The 24,821-nt window shown below is 36.7% G+C and overlaps 1 protein-coding gene across 3 annotated transcripts in view; it reads left to right on the top strand.

Moving 5' to 3' along the window:
- Positions 1 to 15,355, top strand: part of LARP4 (La ribonucleoprotein 4) — a 64,093-nt gene extending 48,738 nt beyond the window's left edge. For 2 of the 3 annotated variants that reach the window (XM_024736854.1, XM_024736855.1), the window contains 8 exons: positions 45 to 257; positions 767 to 894; positions 4,762 to 4,971; positions 5,614 to 5,662; positions 8,209 to 8,370; positions 11,376 to 11,500; positions 11,616 to 11,784; positions 12,928 to 14,518. In XM_024736854.1, the coding sequence (XP_024592622.1) occupies positions 45 to 257; positions 767 to 894; positions 4,762 to 4,971; positions 5,614 to 5,662; positions 8,209 to 8,370; positions 11,376 to 11,500; positions 11,616 to 11,784; positions 12,928 to 13,266 (1,395 nt within the window). In that variant the 3' untranslated portion in view covers positions 13,267 to 14,518. Of the gene's footprint in view, positions 1 to 44; positions 258 to 766; positions 895 to 4,761; positions 4,972 to 5,613; positions 5,663 to 8,208; positions 8,371 to 11,375; positions 11,501 to 11,615; positions 11,785 to 12,927 lie in introns of all 3 variants that reach the window. The other variant, XM_024736852.1, reaches the window with a different exon arrangement.
- Positions 15,356 to 24,821: the final 9,466 nt, after the last annotated feature.

Genomic DNA, 24,821 nt, shown 5'->3' with positions numbered 1-24,821 from the left:
TTTATCCTTTGTGATTATATCCTTTGTGTTCTTCTTGCTTCTAGGCAAGGATAAAAGCCATCAATACTTTTTTTGCTAAGAATGGTTATCGATTAATGGATTCTAGTATGTATAGTCCGCCCATTCAAACTCAAGCACAGTATGCCTCACCGGTCTTTATGCAGCCTGTATATAATCCTCACCAACAGTACTCTGTTTATAGTATTGTGCCTCAGTCTTGGTCTCCAAATCCCACACCTTACTTTGAAACACCACTGGTAAGTGAGATCCTTACAGAATAATACAATTTTTTCACTGAAGCTGAAATTTGAAGAAATCAGCTAGAATTAGAGTTCATGTTTTATTTTGTTTTGTGTTGATATTGGTTACTTTCTGGCTTTTAAATGATGATAAGGATATTTAATCCCCCATATCAAATATATGCATATGACTAAGTCTAAGAGTTGAGCTATTGGTTCCTATCATTTTATTCTTTAAATGTTGCTGAGTAAATTAATAGACTGGAAAAATCCTGAATGATTTAAAATGATTTTAGTTTTGTGAAACTTTTTCAGAGAGAAATATTCTTTATTAAGTGTTGAACCAGTTGTTCCTTGTTCTGTAATTCAAGTGATAACTTGGAGTGAGTATTGCAAATGTTTAAAATTATTTTTGGCTTATCAAAGAAATTGATGCTAGGTTAGTTCATCAGAAGTTTCTTATGACCTTCACACCAGATTTTTGTCTTTACTATGAATAGCTTTTAAACATTAAAATTTTCTTTTAGGCTCCTTTTCCCAATGGTAGTTTTGTGAATGGCTTTAATTCACCAGGATCTTATAAAACAAATGCTGCTGCTGCTGCTGCTGCTGCTGCTGCTGCTGTGAATATGGGTCGACCATTCCAAAAAAATCGGTAAGATAAAAAACGATAGTTGGAATTTATTTATTTATTTTAAAATTTATTTAAGTTATTTTACTTTTGGCTGCGTTGGGTCTTCAGTTGCTGTGCGCAGGTTTTCTCTAGTTTCGGCAAACGGGGACTACTCTTTGTTGTGGTGCACAGGCTTCTCATTGAGTGGCTTCTCTTGTTGCAGAGCACAGGCTCTAGGCGCGCGGGCTTCGGTAGTTGTGGCATTCGGGCTCAGTAGTTGTGGAGCACAGGCTTAGTTGCTCTGCGGCATGTGGGATCTTCCCGGACCAGGGCACGAACCCGTGTCCCGTGCATTGGCAGCAGGATTCTTAACCACTGCACCACCAGGGAAGCCATGTACTCACTTTAACTGACACAATTGGTTAAAGCATTTAAATATCTTTTTTTTTTTTTTTTTCCCTGCCTTGCGGCCTGTGGGATCTTAGTTCCCTGACTGAGTTTCCCAGATCAAACCCCGGGCCCACGGCAGTGAAAGCACCAGGTCCTAACCACTGGACTGCCAGGGGATTCCCTGAAGATCATTTTTAAGTGTACAGAAAATTTTACTACATATACACATTCTTAATTGCTTTATGAAGTTTCGAATGAGAACTCTTCGTATTGTAAGAATGAAGGATTCTTTATAAACAAAAGATTACTTGTGCTCTTGTAGTTGATCCTTAGTTTGGTGATACAGTAATAACAGCAAAATTGAAGTATTGCTAGGACATATGAGTAGAAGTACAGTGAGCTTTAAAAACACACACTGTCCTCTAACCTCCATCCTGTTGTTCCAAAAAGATTATTTAATTTCCATGTGCACACAGAGACAGTAATGTTTAAATCTGGAAAGACCTTTGTTATGATGTAGTTTTAATTCATTTTACAGATGAATTGAAGAAAGTGAAAGTTGAAGAGGATGAATACCTTGCTAGGGTTACATGGCTTTTTATCATCAGCAGACCTGAAATTAGCACATTTTCTTTTCTTCTACTATAGCTAGTAAAGTTTTTTTCTTAAAAGTAATTGAGTTAATGGGCTTCCCTGGTGGCGCAGTGGTTGAGAGTCCGCCTGCCGATGCAGGGGACACAGGTTTGTGCCCTGGTCTGGGAAGATCCCACATGCCGCGGAGCAGCTAGGCCCGTGAGCCATGGCCGCTGAGCCTGCACGTCCGGAGCCCGCGCTCCGCAACGGGAGAGGCCACAACAGTGATAGGCCCGCGAACCCCCCCAAAAAATAATAATAATTATTGAGTTACTACAAATGACAGTTTATAACTTCCCTTGTGAGGAGATACAGATTTCTCATGATTAGAAATAGTAGCTTTGTAAAAATATGTATCTGTTGATTTCACGTTTCTTTGAAGAGGTGAATTTTGCTTTAAACAGTTACGTCTACATGAAGTAGAGGTCTTGGTTATAAGAGACTAAAAACAATTTTTAATAACAACAAAAAGTATTGGTGTTTGCAAATGCTTTACTTAAAAATACATTAAGTGGGCTTATGGTATTCCTTTATTGTCACTTGAGAGCACTGCTGTGCTTTCAAGAGGTAAAAAAAGAGATAAAAATACAATAAGAGGTAAAAATACAATAAGAAAGCCAAGAATGACAGTCAAGTCATTCTTGGTTTTTTAAAAAAGTATATTTATTTATTTACTTACTTGGTTGGTTGGTTGGTTGAATGGATGGATGGATGGATGGACCTGGTCTTAGTTTTGGGAGGTGGGCTCCTTGGTTGCAGGAGGTGGGCGCCTCAGTTGCGGCGTGCATGTGGGATCCAGTTCCCTGAGGAGGGATCGATACTAAGCCCCCTGCATTGGGAGCACAGGTTCTTAACCACTGCGCCACCAGGGAAGTCCCAAGTCATTCTTGCTTATAAGGATATATATCTGGTTTTGAAGATACAGGATAGGATTAGTATAATTTTGCTTGTTATTCAAAACTACTTGTGTACAGTTTTTTGCGTTTGTTTGACCAATACAGATTGTTGTTAATTTTTAGTCACAGAAATAATACACGAATACTTCCTTATAAAAATGCAGATATTGCAGATGAACTAGAACCTTTTGACCACCAACCCAAATCCTTGCTTCCTTCTTACTTCTAAGAAGTGACCACTGCCAGGCCTTTATTTTTATTTATTTAAGTTATCAGTCAAGAGCAGTTTATTACATTAACCTTGTAACAGCCCAGTGATGATCACTAGACCTACTTAGAGAGAATAGGACTAACTTTCAGAAGTCTGGGCAATTTTCTACCTTTCATACTTTATCTTTCTGTCATTTTCCTTCTTCCTTTACATCTTTTATCACTTCTTTCTTTCATCATCCTTTTTTCTTTTGCCAAGACTGCGATTGTTAAGTCCCTCTCTGTGAAGGGTAAGATTATGAGATCTGAGGGCTGTTAAACCTAATAACTTGTTTACTGGGTGTATTGAAATGCAATGAGAGAATTTCAGTGAGTGATAGTTTCTGAACAGATACATAAACAGCAATATCTACCTCATGAGGTCATTTTCAGATATGATGGATAATGTAAATTAGTTTGTGTTAGTTGACATACTGTAAATTTCATTGCTATTCAGAAACTATTTTGTAACGCATAAGTAATTATCTGGAAAAGTATTGTATATGAGACTTAGCCCAACATTATAGCCTAATTTTTATGTTTAAGTTTTAGTAGTAGTAATCTAATTTGTTATACTCTCTAAAGAGTTAGTAGGATAGCTGGAGATGCTATTGGAATTAATGTTTAATTGTTCATAATTATGAGGTTTAAAATCCCTATTCAAAGAACCAGGAATTTACAGTGTGTTATTAATATTATAAATTTGTAACTATGAAAATAGACTTAAAAAATGGAGTATATAAACTGCAAGCAAGGGGCTAAATAGAGATCTAATACTTCCTTTTTTAATCTCCTGTAGAGCCAGGGTCCTCAGTTTCTTGGGCTTACTTTAGATGTTTTCACTATTGATTAAACTGCATCCTCTCTCCTTTACCCTGCCTTAGCTTCATCTGCTTACAAATTGTTAAGAGAGTTGGGTACTTATACCCATCATCCAAGATAAAAACTACTTTTGTTAGATGTAGGTGGTTTTTGTTTTTGTTTTGTTTTGCTTTGTTTGTCTTTGGTTTGGTTTGTTTTTTACCAGATTCCATACCTTAATTCATGAAGTCATGCCAGGCTATTAGTTGCGTTATATTTTCCTAGTTTTTTGGTCTCACATCTTTGTTGGATCTTTGAACAACTGATTTCATTTGGAGAGGGATGCTTAGTAGGAAGCTGGGATTTTAATATATTCCACTGTTCCTTACTTTAAAAAAAAATTATCAGTCCCCTAAAGAGTTTTTTTAGACTTTTCCCCCAATTCCCCCATATGAAAATTTAATAATAGAGATTATTGTATATCTATTTGTGTAATGTATGCCAGTTCTTACTCCCTTTGTGGGTATTGTTGCCCCATTGAGAATGTATGGCATAGACTCAATAAGCTTCCAGCCTGGCTGATTTAGATGTATCAGAACTGCAGTTCGTGTTAAAGAAATTAGCTAAAATCCTAGTTATATCCTAAATTTGGGGGTAGAAGTAGCCTTATCTTGAAGAACTTTGGATCACTTCCCAAATCTCTCCAAACAGCTTTTTTTTAATGTAAAAATTCTTTGCCTTTTAAAAATAATATGTCTGAGACATTAAAGGGTTTACATTTTTACAACACAATGCTTCTGTGTCCAACCCAGTTTATGGAAAATCAGAATAGAGCAGAAGGCAATTTTTAACTTGGCCTGTTAAGAGTCTCTACCATTAAGAGAAAATATTTTCCATTTTAATTTATCCTTTCACATATATGGTCTTATATTTCTTATAGTGTGAAGCCTCATTTTAGGTCAAGTGGTTCAGAACACTCAACAGAGGGCTCTGTGTCATTGGGGGATGGACCATTGAACAGATCTGGTTCAAGGAACTTTGCAACTGAACGACATAACCCTACAGTAACAGGGCACCAGGAGCAAAGCTACCTTCCAAAAGAGACTCCCACTTTGCAGATGGAACAGAATGGGGACTATGGTAGGGGCAGGTAAGGAAATATGGTAATAAATATGGAAATAAAGTATATGAAAATTCTTTAATCATAATATGAATGTTTGAAGACCATGATCTAGTGATTTTTAAATTTAATTATTGGTATATAGTTATGCTAAATACTTTATTCATGTAATATGTGTTACTAGTTTTTCATAATTAAGAAATTCAGAATGCCCATATAGCTCTGAGTCAGAGGTTTATAAAAGTTATTCTGAAGTTCTTTACAGTTCACTAAGGAAAGATTAGCTTAGAAAGATAAGATTCCATCTGCATCATAGTTTTAATTTCTAGCAACATCTAAACTGTGGGAATGGAGTTATATGTTATCTACCCTTCTAAACAAAACAAAAAAAATGAACCCTAATATGCTTCTGATTTGGAGGGAGCACTGCTAATAAAAATGGGCCCAGCTTACTTAGTGGTAGTGGTGGTAGTAGGTGAAGTTTTTGGTAGATTAGCTCAGGGTCTTTTCAGAAGAAAATATATCTTTTAATAATAAAGGAGATTTAGGAAGTATAGATACTTAAAATAGAAGTTCACCCATCTTTGATAGAATGTATACATTTGAAGAAACTTATGAGTTGTCCCTCCCACCTGCTTCCCCACCCCCACTCCCTTTTGTCATTGTTTAAAGGAGAACTCTCTTCAGAGGTCGAAGACGTCGGGAAGATGAAAGGATCCCAGTAAGTTTTTTTTTTTTTTTTTAACCTTTAATTACATACGTTCAAATTTTTTTTTCTTCTGTGATTTACTATGGCGTTGACTTCTGGTGTATCTTTCTGGGTTTTTGTTTTATTGATTATAATATTGATTATAATTAGAGCCTGTTCTTACCCTGAAATAGCCACCATCACCACTACCCCTCACCCTTAAAGCACACATATAGTTAGAACTTTGACCTGTGTTGCTCACTTTTAAAAAAAATTACTTGAATACCTAATCTGTTCACATGGTTTAAAATAAAATATATGAAAATATTCCATGGAAAGTTTAATTATTGCTTTATTAATGGAAATTTAAAGAGGTTCAATCTTTTGATTGTACAATGCTGCCACAGACAGTGCAATGATAACATCATATAACCATCACTTCTTATGTGTGCTGTAGTATCTGAAGGACAATCCCTAGAAGTGGAATTTCTGAGTCACAGTTCAGTAAGTTGCTGCCTAATGGCTTTCTATAGGGGTTGTGCTGATTTTCACTCTTTGAAAAAAAGTTTGTTTATCCATAAGCCTTACAAGGTATATGATTTTTTGCCAGTCTGGTAGCATATGTGATTCACTTTTAAAGCTCTGTTGGATGGTGTTGGAAACTGTTGTACTATTTATTAATTGTTACTTGGGGGCAGTTTTCTACCTAGTGCTGATTCTTATATTTGCCAATCCTGTAAAACCACTTCGAGATTAAAAAAAAAAAATTTTATAGTTCTAGGCAGGTTCTTATTTGAATCCTCACTTACCTAGCTTCAAATTATTCATATTTTTTTTGTGTGTGTGGTTTGTTCATGGTGATTGTTTCCCATTTCTTAACTGTGGTCAAAAGGAGTTGAGGAATAAAAATAGTACAGGAAGACATGGAGGTCTGAAGAAAACCCTGCCTGGAATTTACACTTATATCATAAATGTGAAATATAATACTTTACATGTATAAGTAGTGAATTGTATACATACATAATAGTATACTATATAGTGTACATATACACATACGTATACAGATATCACATGTTTAAGCAGTGAAAAGGTACAAATTTTCAAAGAAGAAAAATATTGCATTATAACAAAAAGAATAGTCCTTGGGGCAAACTGTGAACCTTTTAAAAGTGTTGGTTTTTCATTTATAGCTTTCTATACCATGGCAGCCTTGAGACTTTAGGCAACACCTTTTTTAGGATACCATTGTAGCAGTCTATGTGAATCCTCAAGTGGCCCTGAATAATTGAGGAGAGGAGAGATTAGGTTAGAGGTCTGTTTAATATGTTGAAAATACCTGCATTGAGGACTGAAGATTAGGACTGAAGAAACAGGAGACCGGCATGCTTCTTAGTACAAAGAGCAGGGTGGGGGTACCCTTGTGCAGTGAGGAGATCTTAGCTAGAGGTACAATTTAGGATTTGTAAGCTTACATGTAGTAATTAAAGTTACAAGAGTAGATGAGATCATGCAGGGGACTCTCAGTAGAGTAAGTGATTTTTAAAAAGGCCAAGAATGGAACTTGAGGAACATAGTAGCTGTGGGGCTGAAAAATGTGATTATTCATTTTGTTGTTTGAAGTATCCAAGAGAAATCCAAGTGGAGATAGCTAATAGGCAAATTGATATCTGGGTTTCAGGCAAAGATCTGGTCTGAAAATATTTAAAGCGTACAACCTAGTGAGTTTTGGTAAATTTTCAGAGTTGTGCAGCAAAAATTCACCAAAAAGTGAAAAAGATTGTTTTAAGAGTTGTTTGCATGTAGCTAGTAGTTGAAGCTGTGGATAATGGATATCACACAGGGAGAGTATGGAAAGGGAGAAAGAGTGGCAATCATATAGAAACCAAAACCATCCAAAGAGGTGGTCAGTGGGAGAAGAGCACATGCTTGTCAGATCTGAGAATGAAGGAAAAGAGGTATCAGAAGCTAACGGAAGAATGAGCTCCCACAGGAAAGAATGTTTACCATACCAAATGCTAGAGTGAGGTCAGAAAAAAAAGTCTGTCAGATTTTGCATTGTGGAAGAAGGCATTGGTGACTTGTCAAAGCAATTTTAGTGGTGCGGTGAGGGAGTAGAGAAGAAGATACAAGTGAGAGGTTTGTCAGAGGGTATAGAGAGTGGTGGGTGGAGGAGAAAGATGAAAAGATTTTCAAGGAAGGATATTGTTTACCCTTGAGACTGTAAAAGGAGAAAAGATGATGGCAAATTTAGATAGTGTAGGGGTTTTTGTGTTTATTTTTGTTATGGAAGAGGGTATAGCAAATTTAGAAAGCAAAGAATAGTGGAGATTGATTAGAAGGTTTAAAGAGTGTGGCAGAGTTTGCAAAAGAACCAATAGAAGGAGCTGACTAAAGATAGGTCAGATTGATCAATACTAATGAGAACTCAACTAAAATGAGAATCCAGGAATTTGTAGAGGAACAGTTCTCTTCATTAGGTGGAGTTTGGTTTGTTTGTTTCTTAGAGCTTTCAGCTTCTGTGGTACAGAATTAGAGAATGAGATGAGCATGTAACCTGTTTTTTGATTTGTGTCTTTTAGAGACCCCATCCTTCAACAGCTGAAGCAAAGGCTCCAACACCAAAGTTTGACTTATTAGCCTCAAATTTTCCTCCTTTACCTGGAAGTTCATCAAGAACGCCAGGTGAACTTGTTTTGGAGAGTAGGTTGTCTGATGTTGTTAAAGGTGTCTGCAAAGAAAAGGTAAACACTGAAGCATCCAATCTTTATCTTATGGGACCAATCTTTTGCCTTTGTTTTCAGGGTTATTTAACATTTTATTTGCACTCAATGTTTATTTCTATCATAGTGTTTATTCATGAGTTTTTAGCATACTCTGAGTATTATGAAAAGATTTGTGATAAAGCTGCACAAGGTCAATAAAATGTTTCTTCACCTTTGCCTGTCTTTGTATCAGTCAACCCAGCTTGGTAGAACTAATTTATGAAAGCTGAATGGAAAATGTCATTTCCACTTAAGTGCATATATCGATAATTAAGTGATAACGCGAATGAATTCTAAGCTACTCTGGTAAACTCAGTCTTCCAAATAAATGGAGAGTTGATGTCAAAAGGTTGGGATAACCCATCCTACAATGTTTTTTTAAGTGCAGACCTCTTTATATGCTAAATCCTCATGCCCCACAAATTTTTCTCATTTTCTACCTTTTGTTTCTAATTCAGCTTCATTTTCAACAGTACATGTACATAGTATATCTAGGCTTATAATGAAAAATAGTAGTCCCCTGCTACCACTTTCAACTCTAGCTTTTTCTCCTGACATTTATCCCTGTATATCTAATTAACATGTTTATACTGCTCCTTCTTAGATTTTTCAGTTTTAGACGTTTCTATTAACTTTACATTCTAGAAGCTGAGGGTTTAGCTCTCTTAAACCAATATACTTTTCTCATCCTCTCAGTATATTGTACTTCATCATATCTATGCTGCCATCAATTACAAGATGCCCCATTATTTTGGTATCACTAAGAAAGTAAAAGACACTGCCAGGTAGACTAGGTCATGCCATCATTTGTATGTCACATCTCAATATTGCATCATTTTTTTCCATAACTGAGGCTTATGGTATATTGTTATTATGTCTCCTTTCTTATACTCTGCACAGCTGTGTTCCTGGGACTTCACTGTCATCCTGGGAATTTTCTTTACTCTTCTTCGGTGGATCCCTTCTTTTTCTTACTCTTGTATGACTTCCCCAAATTATGGTGGGTCACATCTTCCCAGGCTTCCTGTGTAAGGTTTTTAGTATAAATTTCTTGAGATCTTGCATTCTGAAATGTTCTTCTGTTCTCACACTTGATCAGTAGCTTATCTCTGTAGAACTCTCTATTAGAAATCATTTTCCCTCAGAAGTTTGAAGGTATTTCACTGTCTTCCCTTGTTAAAAAAATTATGCAATTTTGTAATTGTTTCACCACTTCTAAGACCTTTTTTTTTTTTTTTTTGCGATACACGGGCCTCTTACTGTTGTGGCCTCTCCCATTGCAGAGCACAGGCTCAGCGGCCATGGCTCATGGGCCCAGCCGCTCCGTGGCACGTGGGATCTTCCCGGACCGGGGCACGAACCCATGTCCCCTGCATCGGCAGGCGGACTCTCAACCAGTGCGCCACCAGGGAAGCCCCTAAGACCTTTTTTTAAAAAAAAAAAAGTATTATTATTACATTTTCCCCATGAAAGTCAGGCTGTTTTATAATTTAAAAACTATTGTAGTTTTAGTGGCAGTGTTTTTTCTTAGTATATAAAATAATGGTGTGTTTTAAAGTTGATGGCTTCTCAGATTTGGTGAGGTGTGATACACAGACACATTTATTTGTTTGTTTGTTTGTTTGTTTTTGGCTGCATTGGGTCTTTGTTGCTGTGCACAGGCTTTCTCTAGTTGCGGTGAGCAGGGGCTATTCTTCATTGTGGTGCGCAGCCTTCTTATCGTAGTGGCTTCTCTTGTTGCGGAGCATGGGCTCTAGGCACGCAGCCTCAGTAGTTGTGGTGCACAGGCTTAGTTACTCCACAGTATGTGGGATCTTCCTGGACCAGGGCTCAAACCGGTGTGCCCTGCATTGGCAGGCGGATTCTCAACCACTGCGCCACCAGGGAAGCCCTAGGGCTCTTTCTTGATATTCGTTTTTTACTTGCGGTAAAATGCACATAACATAAAATTTATCATCTTGACCATGTTAAGCATGTACAGTTAAGTAGTGTTAAATGCATTTACATTGTTGTGCAACCAGTCTCCAGAACTGTTTGTATCTTGCAAAACTAAAATGGTTTACCCATTAAATAGCAGCTCACATTCCCCCACTTCTCTCAGGCCCTGGCAACCACCATTCTGCTTTGTCTCTGAATTTGACTACTCTAGGTATCTCATATAAGTGGAATCAAACAGTATTTGTCTTTTTGTGACTGTCTTATTTCACTTAGCATAATGTCCTCAAGGGTCATTCTTTGTCATAGTGTGTATCAGTGCTTCATTCCTTTCATTGTGCAATAATATTCCACTGGATAGTTACACCACATTTTGTTTATCCACTCACCAGCTGAATATTTAGCTTGTTCTCACTTTTTGGCTATCGTGAATAATGTTATTGTGAACATTTGTGTATAAGTTTTTGTATAGACGTATTTCCTCTTGGGTTTATAACTGAGCAGAATTGCTGGGTCATATGGTAACTCTATATTTAACTTTTTGAGGAGCTGCCAGACTGTTTTTTTTTTTTTGGTACGCAGGCCTCTCACTGTTGTGGCCTCTCCTGTTGCGGAGCACAGGCTCCGGACGCGCAGGCTCAGCGGCCATGGCGCACGGGCCCAGCTGCTCCGCGGCATGTGGGATCTTCCTGGACCGGGCCACGAACCCGTTTCCCCTGCATCGGCAGGCGGACTCTCAACCACTCCGCCACCAGGGAATCCCCATGCCAGACTGTTTTTGCAAAGTGGCTGCATCATTTTACATTTCCACCCTCAATGTATGAGAGTCCTAATATCTACATACCGTTAGTAACATTCATTATTGTCTGTCTTACTGATTATAGCTATCCTAGTGAGTGTGAAACAGTTTCTCATTGTGGGTTTGATTTGCATTTCCCTAATGGACAGTTATGTTGAGCTTTTCATGCATGTGCTTATTGGCCATTTGTTTATCTTCTTTGGAGAAGTATCTATAAAAGTTCAATTTTGAAATATGTTTCCACTTTAAGGATAAGGAAGAGTTGAGAGTTAGTTGCCCGGTGACTGCAGAGGATGAACAGACAGACTGCACCTCTGCCCAGCAACTCAGTATGAGCACCAGTCCTCCATGTACAGCTGAGCTTTCTGCATTAAGGTACAATTTCAAAGTAGATGATCTCTCACATTAAGATTACTTTTTCTTCTGATCATTTCTCAGGTGTTTCTTTGTGCTCTATACTAAGCCTAATGTCAAGTTCTTTTTTCCATAGCACAACTCAGCAAGAAAAGGATCTAACAGAGGATTCCACTGTTCAGAAAGATGTTCCCAACCAGACAACTATACCAGTTTCTTCCCCGAGTACTGCAAAGCCATCGAGAACAAATACTGCTTCACCATGTAATAGTAACATAAGTGCAGCTGTAGCTGTGGCCCTACAGGTAACTTGATGAATTTAGTTTAGCGAGAATAAAACAATAGGTTAAATAATGAGAAATTTTATTTTTCACATAACTCTTTGCTAGAGCAGAGTCATTTGGAAATAGCCCAATTGGGGCTGGTTGCCCGCATCGAAAAAGGAATTTAAAGTCACTCTGAAGAAATTGGAAATTTTAGCCTTGTTGAGGGAATGAAGAAATTACTGTTTATTCTGTTTCTTTTGATTGCTTTATTTCCAATTAGATTGTGGTTAAGTGAAGCTTCCTTCTCATTATGATGACTGTACCTTTTTTGGGGCTAGGGTGTAGAGCCTTTGAGGCTCTTGAAATTCTTTTTTGTATAATGCTTAAGAAATCTATGAAACCCATGAGGAGCCACTGCCATTTTTATTCAATTTCCAGAATCGTTTTTATAATTTGAAAGATACAGAAAAGCAGGGGAAAAAAAGCCACAGAATTTACCTTTAAGTCTTTCATTCATTGATATAACTAGTGCATTTTTGGTATAGCTCTTTTTTTTTCCAGGTTAAGAACATTTTATCTTGTCTTTTAATAATAATGATAATAATAATAGAATAGCACCTACCACTTATGAAATGCCTACTATATGCTAGGACCAGTACTAAAGACTTATTTTATGCTTTAGCCCATTCTCATAGCATCCCTATTCTCCTTTTCAGATGAGGTAATTAAGAGTTTATATTATTGGTTTCCAACTGCTCTGCTGAGATTCTTGTATCTCTCTTAGGGTTCTTTGTAGTCAGGGAAGAGAGAATGGAACCATTTTATTTCGTCATGTGGATGTACCATTATTAATTTAATCTGTTCTTCCTTGTTAGCCATTTAGATTTCCAGGTTTTTTTGCATCATTATAAACATTGCCGACTTGTATATCCTTCAAATAAATATCTCAAGTGAAATTATTGTATCATACATAAATTGCTAAGACTTTTTAATTATATTCAACAAATTTTATTTTTAAAGATTGTACCTGCACACTTTAATAGCAGTGTATAAGAGACTGCCTAATGCCCTTTCCTACAAGATAACTTACTGATTTCTTGTGGTTAACACTATTCTTTCTGTACTTTATTATTTAGAGAATATGTACCATAAATGTTTTTGTTTCTTATCTTTACTTCAAAGGAACCTCGGAAGCTAAGTTATGCTGAAGTGTGCCAGAAGCCCCCTAAAGAGCCATCTCCAGTTCTTGTGCAGCCACTGCGAGAACTTCGCTCCAATGCAGTATCTCCCACCAAAAATGAAGAGAATGGAGCTCCTGAGAAGTCCTTTGAGAAACAACATGAGAAGCCAGAAGCAAGGGCTAGTAAGGATTACTCTGGCTTCCGAGGCAGTGCCATTCCCAGGGGAGCAGCTGGAAAAATCAGGGAACAGAGACGCCAGTTTGGCCATAGGGCTATACCTCAGGGAGTGACTCGACGTAATGGCAAAGAGCAATACGTGCCACCCAGATCACCAAAGTAAACAAAAACAAAAAAACTGTTCAAAAACTTCTCTCTCTTCCCATTAAACTTGAGCCTGGCTATATTGAACTGTTTTGGAGGGGAGGGCGTGGCCAGGAAGGAAACAAGAGAAAGTACATCCTTAAATCATTATGGATTTTGGAGTTGTGAGCTATAGAATCCCAAAATTCATCTCTAAAGCGATTTTAAAATGCTGGAGGATTCCAATCAGTATAAATATATATATATATATGTATACATATATAAAAATATAATTTTTCTATTTTTGTTTTTGATTTTAATTTGCAGAGATCTTCTGCCTGGAATCAATTTTGAGGGTTCAGATTTAGCTTGGGAGAAAAACACATTATACATCCTTCAGTATAGGAGATGAGGGAGTGAGAGAAAATATTTTTTGAAGAAACATTTCTGTAAAATTAGAAATTACTTTTTTTAATCTATTTAAAGTTTGGCTTGGAGAATGCCATTTCTGCCTATATGGCCTTGTGTTGCAAAACAGATCGGTGGCTGGGGTGACTGTTGTGGTGTGAGTGTGTGCAAGTATGATTGAAGCCAAATCTGTTGTCATGTTAGTAAATGATTTGAAAACTGAATGTAATACTTGAGTAGATTTTTTTTTTTTCCAGTTTGAAATTTAGTCTGTCTTTTTGACCTTACTAATATTTCATTCAACAAGCTGTTAAACTCTGATTGTACTTGGGGATGTGACTACCAATCAGTTTGATACTCAAGGAAAGAATGGGGGTTATTTGAAAAATTAAAATTTTGTGTTATATCTGAGGGGGTGGGTCAAATGGAGCTCAGAGGTTTAAGCTGCCCTGTGATTTTTCTTCCCCCCCCTAAAATAGGAAACGATTTCTTTTTTTTTGTTACTTTCTTCATTACTCTGTTCTTTGATTATCCACCCCCAAAAGCAAAATAACCAATCACCTACAGAATTGTATGTTTCTAGCTGCCTCGCTCAGTCTAGTCAAATCATATAACTGTTCTAAATTTCTGACTTGAACATTAAAGTATTTTACTCGTCTGGTCATGTATTTAGAACTTTAGATCCCAGAATGATAGGGCAGACCGACCCTACAGTAATTTATTTGTGTTAGTGTTAAAGATGAAACATTGTAGCTGACTCTTAAAGTGTTAAATAGTATAGATGTAAAAAGAAATTTCTTTTTAAAGGTTTAATTTGGGGACAACCTTTTCTGTTTACAATGTATTTATCACCTTCCTTCTTTCCCTTTCTCAAAAAAAAAAAAGCAAAGCAGTTTGGAATTCACAGAAACAGAACCAGCAAGTCACAAAATTTTTGAGTTGAGGTTAGATAGTTAAAATTAACATATAATTTCTCAGTGAATAAATTTGTAGCTCTCACATTAAATAGGCAAGTTTACATGCTGGTGTTTAGAAAATGGCTAAAAAATTAAAAACCATGTTGCATTAATCTGTTTTAAGTCATACCATTTTCAGAGTTCTATGTAAGGTGGGGTTTTGTTTTCTTTTTTAGGGATAGTTTGTGATAGTAATAACTGTCCCTTATGTTAGTGAATTACATATGTACAAATTGAAACTGTAAATTGTGAACACTGGAAAGCACCATTGTGACATAGAGTAAACATCTTAGTAATATATTAAAATGAATGTAAATGAGGGTTAAAATTACATTACTGTGAAACTCATCTTCCAACTCTAAGTTAAGCTTTGGAGATTTGTATTAGTAGGTAACTGTTCAGAGCTTTGAAAACACCGCACATTTCTGTACAAGCCAGAATTATCATTTCTTTGTAACTTATTATTCAGCTTGGCAATTGCTTTTGATTTGGTGGATTGATAACATGATATATTTAAGCAGTTTGAAACTATTCATTTCTACACACTATTTTCTACTAAATGAAACATACCATAAAACTACCTGTGCTGAAATTTGGGGGAAGTTTAGGTCCTTTAAAAAAAAAAAGTATTAATAATCACTGACTACATCTGATAAAAGTGCTTATTTTGGTTTACTTAGATAATGCTGCAGCTGGTGGAAATGATAAACGTTTAAAGTGTTAACACTCTGTGAATGTATTGGATTTAAGAGAATAAACATTTTACAAAAATCGCTTGGTAAGGATTATAAACTTAATTATTGCACTTAGATGAAACAATACTTTTTTTTTTTTTTTTTACAATGTGTCACAGAAATAGGCCTATATTACTTGTATCCTTGTATGACTTGCTGTTAGTCTACCCAACTTCTAAAAACTAAATGTTCTAATTGATACACAAGAAAAGAGTTCTTTTTCAAGAAAGCAAGTGTGTTCTTGCTTTTTCCCAGAAGGTGTTATTGAAAGTAGAAATTTAAAGATGTGACCATTTTAAAATTTCATATTAAATATAATGTTTTTCAGTTAATTTGCCTCATTACAGCTAATAGTTCCCGTTTTGATGGGATGTATAGGGAAGAATAATGTGTGGGTGTATGTGTGTGTGTGTGTGTGTGTGTGTATATATAATATATATATTCACAATATGTATTTAGCATTTATTTTATTATATCAGATTTAAGGTTTGTATCTAAATGATGCCTGTGAGTTGTGTGAAACTGATGGCTTTTTTGTCCAGCATTACTCTGTAACTGATGAGGGTCGGGCATTCATTGTAGTTTAACTATTTATTTGGTTCTTTAGAAGGAGGAATTTAAATGTCAAGTTTTTCTCTTCATCCTTATGACTTAACGTGTCCTTGGGTTGTTAGAGGGTAAAAGTAGATACAAATGATCTTGAGTGTATGGTTCAGTGATCTTCTGCCATACTTCTTAAATGCATGAGAACAAGAGTCACACAAGTTCATCACCTTGCACTTCACAGAGAAGGTATATAGATAGAGATATGGCAAAACCTGCCTCCATTTTCTATCCAGATAATTAAGGTTTTCATGGTATCTAGGCCTGTCTTTAATCTGAGTAATTTCATTTTTGCAAATATAGACACTGGCATTCAAAGGAATGATCCATCTAAATTTTTTTCAACTGGATTTTGGAAGAAAGGATCTTTCAGTGATATGGTTTTATTGTTCTTATCTTATGTGCTCAATTTGCATGTGATCAGATGACATGCAGATTTATTTATTTTTGGTTTCTAAAATTAAGGTATCTTGAATATTGTTGTACATTCCTTTTTCTTTTTGAATACCAGGTTGGCTTTGGAGAAGGTGTAATGAGGGAGTATTAGCATCTGCTGGAGCAGAGACTAGTATTTAAAAGTTACTGAACACTTTATAGTTTTATTAGTTATGGCCTTAAATATTTAGTCTTTTGGCTTAAATGTCCATTGGTTTTACTTTGATACAGTTGAGCAGCACTGGGATTAAGTCTGTTATTTATGTTGGCCATGTATATTAACCATATTTTAAAAGTACTGTTTTGTTTTTACAGAAAAGGTAAAATGCGAAAGAGGAGTTTTTGTAAATTCTTAACTACAGTGTATGGTGTTCTTTCCTAAGTTTTCATATTTCCTTACAATTTGGTGGCCATTAATTTAACTTTGGGCTTTTTGGTGTATGCTAATTTAGTCAGATTTCAAGAAGATACATAGACATTTCAGTCCTCATTAATTGAGGACATTTTAAGAAATTGAAAGAGAATTTGTTTTCAAGTTGAGAGTGTATTCTTTTTTAAATTCCACCTAATTATTAAATAGTTTCAATTTTATTTTTAAAAGCTGTGAATTGTTGAGTAGACGGTTCCTGAAAGTACAAGTGAGATATCAGCAGGCTGTGTATACAATGAAATGGTTTTATTTTCAGTTTTGAAGCACAAAACACTGATTAGTGTAAGAAACAATCCACATTATTGGGTTTTGTGTTTTGTTTTTTGCCTGATTCAGGTGTGAGTGATATCTCTTAAGTGTTAGGGTTTGGGAGTCAGAACCAGTTATCTGGCTTCTCTTGTCCATTGCTTAGGTTTGTTCTTGTTGTCAAAACTGCTCCCCGCCCCCCGTCAATGGTGTGACACATGCTCATGTACATTATGTTAAAATGAGTACAGCCTTGTATTTGTATTTTCAACATTGCCAAGGTGCTATGGGAAATTAACACAAAATTAGAAAAAATAAAATTATTAAAAAGCAGGACTGGTTTCCTTTTCTCCAGGTGGCTTATCTCTAATGGCTACTTGTATTTACTTCCTGATTAGTTTTTATGTTGCCCACTCTCCAGTTCTATTCTGGTTTCAGCTATTGTTTTGTTTTTGGGAGTGGGGTATGGATTGTGTGATATTTCATCTGCACAGTGAGGGTAGAGAGCTAGAAGATTCAGCTCTGTGATTCTGGGGTTTTCTTAAATTCTTTTAGTGTCAGAAGCAGTTATTGAAGGGGAGAAAAATCACAGGGCAATGTGCAGCTTAAGGGTTTGCCTTTGTGGGTCAGATTATGGCCTGATTTGAGTGTGTAAATTCTGGGTCTTTAAACTTCTGTTTCCAAGAGAAAGCCCCTTGGTTACCTTTACCTTTTCAACCACATCTTTGATTGCAAACCCTAGAGCTAAAGGGTTTGGGGGAGGTTTTTAAGGGAAGGTTTACTGAGAAATTTAAATAAGTCTTTTAATCTTTTTTTAAACTATGATAACGGCAAAAATGGAAAAGCGGAGCAATCTCTGGCTTTTTTTAACAACTGGTATCTGGAAATTAATGTGACAGCTCAACTTTTATTGAATATAGCATTGCTAAAAAACCCTGAAATGTTACATAGCTGTTATGCCACAGTTTATTCTTGAATAGTAGAAATCTAGGCCTTTTAAAATATAGGCCAATTTCAAATTAGATTTTCTAATTCTCATATATTCAGAAATGTTTATTCCACAAGTTACGTGTTATGAGTGTGTTTATAAATAATACATATAAAGGTAACATTTAATGTGAACATTCACTTTGATGATGACTTCCGTAGCATTGCCCTTTCAACAGCTAAAACCTTTATTTTGCTAATGAACATTTATCTTAATGAAGACAGCTGATACCAGCAAAATCATCCCAGTAATAACAGGTTTACAGGGGAAACATGCTAACAAAGCCTTAGGGCTTTCTATCAGTGTGTTAGTGAGTTTATTTGGCCAGGAGAGGAGGTGCATAACTTAAATTTCTTCTTGACCATATCAGGAACACACTGTAATTGTGTATTATTTTAGGTGGACTAATGACCAATTGATAAACTTAGTTATGTAGGCTTTTTTTTTTTTGCGGTACGCGGGCCTCTCACTGTTGTGGCCTCTCCTGTTGTGGAGCACAGGCTCAGCGGCCATGGCTCACGGGCCCAGCCGCTCCGCAGCATGTGGGATCTTCCTGGACCCGGGCGCGAACCCGCGTCCCCTGCATTGGCAGGTGGACTCCCAACCACTGCGCCACCAGGGAAGCCCCAGTTATGTAGGCTTTTGAGTTGTATTAAAAATGAATGGATTTATCAAGAGTCATATCACTGAGATACTTTATATATTTATGCCTTGTTAGAAAATGTTAACCGAAGTATGTCTCCAAGTTTAAATTTCAGTTTTATGCCTGGAAGTTTTTATAAAAAGTTTAACACTACTAGAGGACTGAATTTCCTTAAAAATCTCTGGAGTGAAAACTATCAAGGGTGTCTTTAGTTTGTGTGAAGGTTTAAAGGAATTGAGATGTTTTCACTTTCTTCATAATGCTCCATTTTCTTCTGGTGTTGTGGGAAGGAACAAGCTTCCTAAATGTTCTCTTTTAAATTCATTCTTGGTAGCTGTTATGCAAATCTTTGAAGCTGCTGTACTTCTCTCCTGTTTCCTCTGCATACCTGCTGTATCAGACTTAATGAACCATAGAACTCCAGCCTCCCTATAACCTTATGTAGGCTGTTATCTATCTTTAACGTATGTTTTATATTTATTTTGAATGATGCATCTAAGTTCTAATTTTGCTATTTTGCATTCCAGATTCTGCCTATACAAATAACTATGACCTCGACATGTCAAAACTGAGGGTATTTACTTAGCATTGGACCTAATCGTGATGGGTGGGGTATTTGTTTAGCCAGTATGTATTGCATGCTGTGTTCCAGGCATTGTGCTAGACAGCAAAAAATAGATTGGATTCCTACCCTTATGGTGCTTAGCATGAAATAATCATAAGTAATTGCAAAATTAGACCAGCAGTAAATGTGAAAGCCAGAACCAGGCAGAATCCATGCAGTTGGAGTGGGGGGTGGTACAGGGATGAATGCTTTCCTGAGAAACAGAGGACAGATATCTGAAGGAGTAGGAGTTAATTAGGTGAGCCCGGAGGAGAGTGTTCCAGATGAAGGAGCAACCCTGTACATCTTTATGATGCATTGGAAGAATTATAGGGTCCTGCAGATACAGTATGGGGGGGACCTTTTTCCGTCTTCCAAGCTGAGGACAGAGAAAGAGGTTAAGAGCCAGACTCCTGGGTTTGAAATTTGTGCATTATGGAGAACAGATGAGACGAGTTAGATTTTACCTGGTGATGATACAGTTGGAGCAAAGTGGTAGATTTGAGAAACATTTGGGAAAAAGATGTGAATGGGTTAGATACAGAGGGTGAGAGGAAGGCATAGAAAATGACTCATGAATTTGTGACTTTGGAACTGGATGGAAGTTTGTGGCATTCACTATGATTGAATACATTGGCAAAGAACCTTTTGTGGGCAGGGAGATATCGGTACGGTTTTGAGATGGTTATGCTTGTTCTTGCAGGATTTCTGATAATCCTAACAATGGCAAGATGGGGGGGGGAACTGCAAAAGAAATACTGAACTAAAATCATTCCCTTTAATTCTAAAAGACAGTTCATCTCTAGCATTATGGTGGTTTTCATTAGGTTACATTTTCTTTCAGCTTACTTAGGGATAGGGCTAAAAATTATTTAATTTATATCTACCCCTATTTCTGTCTTAATTGTTGCTACCCTCATCCTAATCATCATCCTCTCTTCCCACCTGGACAGTCTCCATGCCAACTACTGTTAAGCACTTCTCATGTGAGTTCACTCAAGTTTTAATGTTTCCAATCCTCACCAATAAAATTGTCAGATTGGAGAGGAATTAAAAGCATTAAGCTTGTTGTGACTGTTATCGCTGCTAAAAAAAATTTTATTATCAACTTGCCATTTTTCTATGGGAAGATCCCTAAAAATCATAATTCACACATGCCTCAGCAAACCAGCTGTGTCCTAGAAATGAAGTAACACGCTCATAAACACGGCTAGAAGGTTATAAAATTTGAATGTCTATCAAATCCCCCCCAACCCTGAGTAACATTATAGTCTTCCCATAGCTATAGCCAACTCTGTTATTAATCTTGGTGTATTTAGGCAAATCATTTATTTCTCTCAGCTTGTTTACTCATCCAAAAATTTAGGGAGTAATAGCACATACTCTTCAAGATTCCAGATTTAACTTACTAAGTTAAAAACATTTTTTATTGTGTCTCACCACTTATTTTCTTGTGGATGTATGGCTGTTTGCGTAGCACGCCACTTTCCATCAGTATTCAAATCTTAGAAATACCCACACACTAACTCCATGACCTTAATTGTTTCATTTATGACCATTTTGATCTTACATATCTACCATAAGCCAAGACACTAGGTGCACAGAATGCTAAAATTATGAAATTTCTACCCTTAATAACTAGAGTGGAGCATTATAAGCCAAAATATTACTATGAAGTGTTATGAATGTTTTGATGGTATTAGAAATACACATTCAATGGTGGTCAGCTCTGCTGGGGTTGGGGGGATAGGCATTAACTTCCAAATGGATTCATGAACAATATGTGGCTAGGTAGGTGAAGGAAGAATGAACAGCATACTGACAGAGTGCAAGTAAAGAAGGGCAAAGAGGCATGACCATGTGGCAAATTCAGTATAATAGTTTGGAATGGGTGGAGTGTAGGTTTCAGTAGAGTATGACAAGAGAAAAGCTGAATTTACTTTGCAGTCAAATCATGACCAATTGTATGCTAAGAAAATGACTTCACTTGATTCTGTAGGGAATGCTCAACCACCGAAAGTCTTAAGGAGAGGATTATGGTTATATTCGAAATTGAGAACACAAAGCTGGTGGCTATGTGAATAGTTTGGGAATTGTCCAGGTGAGAAAGATGTTTGGAATTAAGGGAGCAGTAGTTAAAACAGTATGAGAGGTTGAATAATCTCTCCCACAAAGATGTCCACATCCTAATCTCCAGAACCTGTGAAAGTTATTTATACTGCAAAGGGGATTTTGCAGGTGTCATTAAGTTAAAGCTTTGGAATGAGGTTTTCCTGGATTGTCCAGGTGGGCCCAATATATTCACAAAAGTAAGTCTAAGAGGGAGGCAGGAGATGAGTCAGTAGTACTATAGTATGTCTTGTGATGAAATACTATATATCACTTAAAGTGAATGAACTGGAAACAGTTCTTACGTGTCAAAAGAAATATTGAAAGAGCAAGTTAGATTGACATATAGAGTTTGATACCTTTTATTTATAGTTTTTAAATTACTAGTGTTTATGGATACATCTAGTAAAAGTATAAAAATGTAATAATATACTTGGGAATGATACCGGCTGCAAGATGGTGGATACCTTTTAAATAACCATCTTTTGGGAAGGAGGAAGGGAGGTAAATAATACTAGGGATGCATGTATAGGGCCTTCAAATGTATCTATAATGTCTTTAAAGTTCTGAAGCAGAAATAGATGGTGAGATAGGTACATAGGTATAATTCTCTATACCTGGAAATATTTTCAAGTAAAAACACTTTAAAAATGTAAAAGAAGGCAGAGGAAAAGGAGTTCCCAAACAATACTGGCATTAAATATTCTAACAAGAGAAGCAGGAGAAAGAGATGTTAAAGAAATTAAAGGAGAAAATTTCAAGATGTAAAGTATAAATGCCACATAAGTGAGATGACGAGTCCATTGGATTTGACAGTTGGACGGCTACTGGTAACCATTACCAAACTGATTCAATAGACTAGGAGTGGAGGCCTGATAATAGAGGGTTGAGAATAGGTTGGAAAATAGAGGGGAGCCAGTGGCTTACTTTAAACGTTCAGTGATGGAGCTGGACCCAAGTGCATAATCAATCTTAATCTAATCCCTCTCTCTCCTCTTCCCTCACCTTTTTTCCACACCTTTCCCTCCCATGCCCAATCCACTAGCTGTATGTTGGCTTCTTCCTCAGGTGCGTTCTCTATGTGACAGGAAAGATTGGTCAGTAGCAGTTACAGGTTTACGAGGTCCTTGCAGCAATTTCCAGATGAGGAAAGAATTCTCCTCCCCAGTGTCCAAATCTTTCACACAACAGGACAAATCACCCTCAAGAGTTTTGGGCTTTTATGATTCTGTAGCTTATGATCCTCAGCCATCAAGGGAAGGGATACACCCAGTATCTATATATCATTTAGGTACTTCTTATCTGTTATTGCTAAAATTATATTTCTTTGATTGCTGGTAAGTTTTTAAATGTTTTTGTATCCTTATTAGCCATTTATTATTTGTTACTTATTTTTTCATTAGGTGGTCAATTTTTATTGTTTACTGGTAGGGCTCTTTTTTTATAATCTTTTTGTTTGTTTTTTATAATTTATTTACTTATTTATATTTGGCTGTGTTGGGTCTTTGCTGCTGCGCGCGGGCTTTCTCTAGTTGCGGCGGTGAGTGGGGGCTACTCATTGCAGTGCGCGGGCTTCTCATTGCAGTGGCTTCTCTTGTTGCAGAGCACGGGCTCTAGGCGCGCGGGCTTCAGTAGCTGTGGCTCGTGGGCTCTAGAGCGCAGGCTCAGTAGTTGTGGCTCACGGGCTTAGTTGCTCCGCGGCATGTGGGATCTTCCAGGACCAGGGCACGAACCCGTGTCCCCTGCATTGACAAGCGGATTCTTAACCTCTGCGCCACCAGGGAAGTCCTGGGCTCTTTTTTATGTTCCGGATATTTCACTGTCTGTTAAATATACTGGAAACACATTCTTATTTGTAATTTGAAAAATGTTAACGTTTATATCAGCGGTCCCCAACCTTTTTTGACACCAGGGACTGGTTTCGTGGAAGACAGTTTTTCCACGGACTGTGGTGGGGGTGGGGGGGATGGTTCAGGCAGCTTGGGGACACCTGTTGTATATGGTTTCTTGCATTTTAATTGTTTTGGGGGCCATATCTATCAACGTTCACCTGTACAACTTGCTTAGAAAGCCCTGCCTATGCTGAAGTTATTAAATATTTTTCCTCTCTTCTAATACCTTAATTTTTTTCTTTAAATTTTAACTTTTAAACACATTCAGTTACTTTTGGTGCATTATGAAGTGTCACTCTTATTTCTTCTAAATAGTAATTTGTTAAAAAACAATTTGTTAGATACTTGATCTTTTCTCCTTGATTTGATGTGCCACCGTTATCATAAAGGAAATTCCTAGTTATGCGTAAGTCTGTTTCTTCAGTATTTATCAAATTCCTTCTATCCTCTTCCTGCACTAATAACACCCTGTTTTAACTCCAGTAGCTTTTTAGCATATTTTGTTATTTGAAAGGACAAATTGTTTCCATGGTTTTTTTATTTAGAATGTTTGTCCATTCTTGTGAATTTTTTTCTTTAATATGAGCTTTAGAATCACCTAACAAATTTTGTTAAAAAAAAAACCAAAACGTTCTGTTGAAGATTTTATGGATATTGCATTGTACTTACAAGAAATTTTGGGAGAACTAACTCGACAAAAATTATGAGTCTTGCCACTAAAGAACATGCATGTTTGTCTTATCTTTCATTATTCACAATCAGTATTCCTTCATGACTTTTTGGTTTTGAGGCTTGTTGATTTTTAGTATGTTTTGATATCTGCTCAGGCAAATTCCTCTTCTAAAATTTTAAATTTTTCTTGACTTTCCTTGAGCATTTAATCTTCTATTTAAACTTTAGAATCTGCTTGTCAAGATTTAGAAAATTACAGTAATATTTTGATTGGCTCAGCGGCCATGGCTCATGGGCCCAGCTGCTCCGCGGCATGTGGGATCTTCCCGGACCGGGGCACGAACCTGTATCCCCTGCATCGGCAGGCGGACTCTCAACCACTGCGCCACCAGGGAAGCCCTGCATTAACTTTTATAGATTAATTTTTGGAGTATTGATATCCTTATGATATTGTGTCTTCCCATCTGGGAATAGGTAACTATTATTTAGGTTTACAGTTTTCCTCATATAAATCGTACACATTTCTTGTTAGGTTTATTCCTACTTACGTTTTGCTGTGACCGAATGGCTTTTTCTTTGAATTGCCAATTGCTGTAAGACAGGAAATTATTTATTTTTATATGTTGGCCTAATCTTAAGCCACTTCATAAAACTAATTGTAATTCTGATAGAACTAAACTAAGCTCCGTGAGAGTATACACCTTTTTCAAACACTGTATTCCTAGCACCTAGACAGTTCCTAACATGTTACATTAACTCAGTATGTTTGAATGAATGAATGAGTGAATGATAGTATTTTAGTTGATTCTCTTGGATTTCTGGGTAGACAATATTTCCAGTTTTTCAACTGTTATAATTATGAAACTTTTAGTAAA

The sequence above is a fragment of the Neophocaena asiaeorientalis genome, unplaced genomic scaffold (assembly GCF_003031525.2).
Source record: "Neophocaena asiaeorientalis asiaeorientalis breed wild unplaced genomic scaffold, Neophocaena_asiaeorientalis_V1.1 scaffold134, whole genome shotgun sequence".
Lineage (NCBI taxonomy): Eukaryota > Metazoa > Chordata > Mammalia > Artiodactyla > Phocoenidae > Neophocaena > Neophocaena asiaeorientalis.
Note: the sequence above shows the minus strand (reverse complement) of the source record. Positions and strands in the feature narration are given on the sequence as shown.